Source organism: Myotis davidii, unplaced genomic scaffold, assembly GCF_000327345.1.
Source record: "Myotis davidii unplaced genomic scaffold, ASM32734v1 scaffold198, whole genome shotgun sequence".
Taxonomy (NCBI): domain Eukaryota; kingdom Metazoa; phylum Chordata; class Mammalia; order Chiroptera; family Vespertilionidae; genus Myotis; species Myotis davidii.
This window is the reverse complement of record NW_006291485.1, coordinates 892839-899167: the sequence shown is the minus strand read 5'-3', so window position 1 is coordinate 899167 and position 6329 is coordinate 892839. Positions and strand designations below refer to the sequence as shown.

Sequence of the window (6329 nt, the reverse complement as noted above, 5' to 3'; positions counted from 1 at the left end):
GCTCCTGGGCCCCAGGAGGCCCTTCCCTTTCACTGACATTCAGGAGGCTGCCACCAACTTGCCGGGCACACAGGAAACACCCCAAGAGTAGCTCGCACTGTGGGTGACATCTTCCCCCTCACCACCCGCAAGGTGCAAAGGCTGACTCAGCTTCCCCCTCAGGAAATGCCTCTAACTTAAAAGAGGAACTGAAAAGAGGCTGTGCATCCCCAGGCCTGAGCAGCAGGAGGTGCCTGCAAGTTAAAAACACAGGCCGTTGTCCTGGCCTTGGTGCCTGCAGAGGGTCATACATGTGGGGGCCCAAGAATATTCATGGGTGCTCTGCGGGCTGCCTCACCTGTAATGCACAGTGGGGCTCAGAGGCTCCTAGACAAGGCCCAGGGAGGAGGAAGGGTGTGGTGCCATGGGGGTGGCGGAACTCTTCTCAAATCCAGTTGAGTGCTCTGGTGAGTTGGGTGTGTTCATCAGAGTAGAGGAGCCTCACTGGCCCTGTGCTGCCCACCAGTTGAGTTTAAGGAAAGCAAGAAATTAAAACAACTGGGTGAAACTTTGCACATTTTAATGTAGGAAAATCATTCATGTTAACAAACAAACAAAATTGTGAGGGCCAACTATAAAAGCTGTGCTTGTGGCACTGGGGCTGTGGTGCATTCATGGAGCAGGAAGCAGACCAGGTGCGTAGGCTCTACGGGGTCTGCCAGGGCCCAGGTGCACCTGTCCGCCACCTGCATGGGGGTCATACAGGCTCCAGCCACAGTAACCAGTCAGGCCAGGGCTCACTTGGGCCTTTGTTCTGATGTCACCATCGGACCCTGGATCCAGCTTGCTCCAGGCTTTTCAGTTACACAGAAATAACGTCAGAGGCTTGGGTGACACTGGGTGCAGCGTCTGCAGGCAGTAGGGTGGAGCCACCTGAGGGCTGGAGGTTGCTGGTTGTTTCCAGCCTAGGGCTCAGGACCTTGGGCCCACATCCTCAGCCTCAGGAGTGCACCCAGGTGCTAGGCCTGCCCCTGGGCTCCATGCACTTAGGTGCTACAGGCATCAGGCCTGGCCACTGTACCCTGTAGTCCTTGGGGAGGCCAAGGAGAGGTTGGTGCAGAACAAACATGGGAAAAGGAAAGCGAGACCAAGGAGACAAGGCAAGAGCGGAGCCACCTCCCTGAGGTAGTCTCGGCGTCAGGAGGTGCCTGAGAGCCCACAGAGTCTGGGCCTGGTGAGGTAAAATCTGTAAGTTTATTCGGCGCGGGACATGGTGTCAGGACTCCTCGTTGCCAGAGTCATCCTCATCGTCCCCAAAGCAGCTGTCAGCTTCGGCCTCGGCATCCTCGTAATAGTCATCGTAGAAGAGGTCCGAGCCCTCATCGGGCGCCGGGGCCTTGGTCTTCACGCAATACTCAGCCAGCGTGGTGGGCACCTTTACACCATCCCGCTCCGCGTCTACCTTGGTCCCCAACACCTGCTTCCTGGGGGAGAGACAGGCAGGGAGTCAGGCGAGCTATGGCCTGGTCAGGGTCCACAGCCAGATGCCCTTGGAGGAAAGGAGGTGACCAAGCAGCTAAGCCCCGGAGAGGGGCTTGACCAGGGCCAAGCCACAGGGGACACTGCAGCAGGGACCAAGGATCCCGGAAGATTGCTACACTAGGTTTAAAAGGATGCCACGAAAGTGTACACTTAACCCAGCTGACAAAGTATCAAGGGGGGTTAGTCCTCCAGGGCCACAGCTGAGGACTTCAACCAGCTGAGGAGCCTAGGAGGCAGGCAGAGGGAGGAAAAGTGGACGGTGGGGACAGCACCCTGGGAGAGAGAGAAAGGATGGGACGGGCTCACCCTGGAAAGTGTGGACTCAGCACTGCACTGCTCACGAGGCAGCAGGCGAGGTTTGGGAAATGCTCCTGTTTACAGTGAAAGGGAGGACAAATGAGGTGACACAGGGTAGTAACATCCCATGGGACATACACCTGACCGTCACACCCTAGCCCCAGCACCAAGTACATCTGAAACTGGAACCTTGCAGGACCAATCCACAGATGCTAAAACCTCTAAGCCCACCAGGGGCTCTGCCTGGTCACGCTGACAGAACATGTGGGAACGCAGATGGGGGTGAGCACACAGGCAGAAAGCAGCCATCACAGCTACCCACGTGGACACATGTGAGCTGGCCCACAGGGAGTCTGGAGGGATAAAAATAGTCTGGATTTTATTTCGGCACCATGTGGGAGGTGGCGGGGAAGAACTGGCAAAGGAGCGGGCCACGTGGGCAGGATACTCTGAAGGTGCCACCAGCACTCACCCTGAGACCCTGAGGGTTGTGCACAAGTATCAAATGAGGCTGGCAGAGCGGGTGCTTGCCAAGCACCTCCTAGGATGGCTGGTGGGGGACTAGTGTTGCCATGTCCATCACAGTTCATCATCCGCTCCACAGGCTGGAAACTATGCCCAGCATCAAGGACAGCTTTCCCGGGACCACAGGGGGATACAGAGAAGGGTGCACCCTGTTGCTCATGGGTCCCCTGGGGGCTGTGTGTGTCAAAGTGATTTAGAAAATTGTTACATAAACCACTACAGAACAACCAGCAAAAACAGGCCAGACTAAAAAAAGCCAGCAGAATTTAGTAAAGGAAAATAAAACAGAAGTTGATAGAGAGGGGCACCACAGGACAGGTAGAAGACCTGACACTGCAAGGCCACCAATGCCATGTGTGCACGTACATTTGCTCACAGGTGCACACACATGTGGGTAAGACCGGGGACTAGTCAAACTCCAGGATGAGGTGAAACAGAGAACTGAGGGCTGTTTAGAGACAAAAAATGGTTGGTTTCTTAGGAAGGGAAAAGCAAGTTATGACAAGTAAACACATGGACAGCCTCAAAGATCAGGCCCCAGGAAGCTACTAAAGGCTGTTTCCTACTTTCTAGGTAAGAGCAGGGGCTGCTGGGGTAGAGTGGGAGGGAAGGGATGGTGGAGAGTGGGAGGAAAGTTTCAGCTGGTGGAGCTGGATCTGCACCTCAGCAAGGAGATAATTATGTTAACTATCAAAACTCACCAAACTGACTCCAAAAAAGGATGAGCTCCACTGGACAGACATCTCAACAAACCTCACTAAAAAGTTGTTTACAAAGTGGCCTATACAGCGTGGTCCCATTTTTTGGATAAACATCTGGAAGGATACACCCAGACATTAACCATTAGGTATTAGGATCATGGGGTTTTTGCTTCTATTTGTATATACATGTTTTTGCCTTCGTTATTTGATTTGTCCATAGCTTTAATAACACGAACTGAACCCATGTAATGTGTCAGCAGTGAGCTCTGACCTACATTGTGCCTCCTGAAAGCACCCCACAAATGTACCCATCACCCCAGACGCCCCTATGCCTCTTTTATTTTTATTTTTTAAAATATATTTTTATTGGTTTCAGAGAGTAAGGGAGAGGGAGAGAGAGAAATATCAATGATGAGAATCATTGATGGGCAGCCTCCTGCACGCCCCCCACTGGGGATCAAGCCTGCAACCTGAGCATGTGCCCTTGACCAGAATCGAACCCAGGACCCTTCAGTCCGCAGGCTGACGCTCTGTAGGGAGGGACTATAGAGTCAAGCCTCAGACTCACCTGTGGCAGAGCCACATACAAGTCCCAGCTTGGAGGGCAGAGCCCTCTTAGCACAATTAAGCTTGACCTTATAGTCCTCCCTTGTTCCTAGGTAGCTAATCAGCTGTGAGAAGTGCAGCAAGTGCTGCCAAAACAAGGCTTGAGTAACAAAATAGATTTTGAAACTCGCAAGAACATTGTAAACATCTTGCCCTTGTTTTGCTTTGTGTGATCTGACTATAAAATAAAGCTTCGCTTACAAGCTGTCACTGTTTTCTCATCTAGGTAGTGATCCTACCTAGCCCCAGCTGTATTCTCTTGTCTATTTTCTTTAAACCTTCACCACCCCTTCTCAGGTTCACCCTTGGCTGTATTGGATGTGGTTCAATGCTCTATCCACTGAGCTAAACAAGCCAGAGCCCCTATGCCTTTTTTAAATATATATATATATTTTTATTGATTTGAGAGAGGAAGGGAGGAGCTAGAAACATTAATGATGAGAATCACTGATTGGCTGCCTCCTGCACACCCCTCACTGGGAACTGAGCCCGCAACCCGGGCACGTGCCCTTGACTGGAATCGAACCTGAGACCCTTCAGTCTGCAGGCCAACGATATATCCACTGAGCCAAACTGGTTATGGCCCCTATGCCTCTTAAAGCCCATATCTCTGATGGCCACAGATGCACTTCCTAGGATTGCTGTCCAGGAGTGTGCTCCCTTGTTTGCCTGGCTTCCTTCACGAAGCTTAACACCTGGAGATGTGTCCACATGGCTGGTGAACAGGCCACAGCTTGCTCATCCTTCACCGTGGATGTACATTTGGGTTGTTGTTTGTTTTTGGTGAGTTGATGCTGTTTTGAACATTGCATGGATGCTGGTGCAGAATGTGCCTGTTTCTCTTGGGTAAGTACTGAAGCCTGGAATGACTGGGCCATAAGGCAGGGGTGTGTTTAACTTCTTATTGGCTTTTCTAATTAAAAGGTAAATGAGCCCTAGCTGGTTTTGCTCAGTGGATAGAGCGTCAGCCTGCAGAGTGAAGGGTCCCAGGTTGGATTCCAGTCAAGGGCACATGCCCGGGTTGCAGGCTCCATCCCCAGTAGGGGGCATGCAGGAGGCAGCCAATCAGTGATTCTCTCTCATCATTGATGTTTCTATCTCTCTCTCCCTCTCCCTTCCTCCCTGAAATCAATAAAAATATAAATAAGCAAAAAATAAAAGGTAAATGACAAACTGAAAGGTATTTAGAAAAAATCCTAATAAAGGGCCGTTTGTCATGAAACAAATCAGTAAACTCCATGATAAAAAGTGACAATGGACAATGGACACAAGAGCTCACAGAATTGGACAAACAGAATAGGCAAAAGAATGGGTCACATAGCTTGGACAGAAAGCCAATGGATTGCACACCCAGAGCCCTAAACAAGGTTCAGTCCCCGATCTGGCACCCGCACTGCTGAGAATCCACCATATAAAGTCTGGAAGATGTTTGCCTGCTCATTTGTGAGGGAAGAGCACTGGGAACAACTACAAGAATAAGAGGCTAATTCTTGCAAATCCTTAAGTAATACATTGCTCTTAGAACCAAGAAAAAAAAGTTATCTTTTCAGAAAAGAAGGCTATTTTCTAAATATGCTGATACCATATGGTTTTTCTGCCTTTAAATAATGATTCCAAGTTTCAAAATTACAAACTTAAGTGATGTTCGCAACAGCAAATTATTAAGTGGGAAAGATAAAACATTACACAAAGCACAATCTCAGTAACATGAAAAATGACCATATGAAAAACTGATGAGGAACAGAAACAAGCAGTGGAAGGACACGTGTATGCCTGGATGTGGATCATGAAGCACCTAAAAGCGGATAGGCAAGCCATACCCCCATTTGCTGGACACACTTACCACAGGCCCCATTCTCAGAGATGCTGCCCTGGAGAGAGGGGGGCAAGGGGTAAAGGGAACCCTGGGAGGACCTCTGGAGCTCGCTGCTGGACACCTGGGTGTCTATTTCTGTGCTGCACTATTATGCCTGTGGGTGTGATAACCCATATCCCAATATGCACACACACACAGTATGTCTACTTACTACATTAAATACATGGACTTGTATGAAAGATATTTGAAATTGCAAAAAACACCCAATTTTCTTTTAAAAAGGAGAAGGAGGAGGAGGAGGAGGAGAGGAAGAGAGAGAGAGAGAGAGAGAGAGAAAAGACAGGAGGAAAGAACCAATGGGTTGGGCTTGAATCTGGTTGGATCTTTTCCACTGTCCAGTGGCCTAGGTTTCCCCATTAGTGACTCCTGCCCTGTGGACAGATGTGAGAAGCCAGGTCATCTGGGAGCCCTTCCTTACCGGATGATGTCTGTGTACTCCCGGTCCTTGCCTTTGCTCTCTTTCCACTTCCTGTACATCACAGAGGCGTCCACGTTAGCTGGGGAAAAGGTGTTGGGTTCGTTGAGGAGGGAGATGACGCTCAGGAGGATGGTCCTGGGGGAGGGAGCACAAAGTCAGCGGGTACAGGGTGTGAGGGGTGTTCACTGGCTGCACTACACATCCTGGAAGCCAGGTCCGACGTTGTAGCAGGAGCCACAGGCTGAGCACAGCCCCCTGGTGGCTGCCATTTATTGGAGAACACGCTAAGTGCCAGCTGTGCAGCCTCTGAGGCCTGAATGTCACTTGGGGAGTTTGCCAATACCCACTCAGAGATCCCCTTGTACCTCCCTACCCCAACACCACC

At 50.5% G+C, this 6329-nt stretch overlaps 1 protein-coding gene across 3 annotated transcripts in view; it reads right to left on the bottom strand.

Annotated features, from left to right (window-relative positions):
- Positions 1-1214: 1214 nt before the first annotated feature.
- The window catches only part of CDC34 (cell division cycle 34), a 10315-nt gene continuing 5200 nt past the window's right edge, over positions 1215-6329 (bottom strand). For all 3 annotated transcript variants that reach the window (XM_015564616.1, XM_006764774.1, XM_015564617.1), the window contains one exon: positions 1215-1463. In XM_015564616.1, coding sequence (XP_015420102.1) covers positions 1256-1463 — 208 coding nt within the window. In that variant the 3' untranslated portion in view covers positions 1215-1255. The remainder of the gene's footprint in view (positions 1464-6329) is intronic.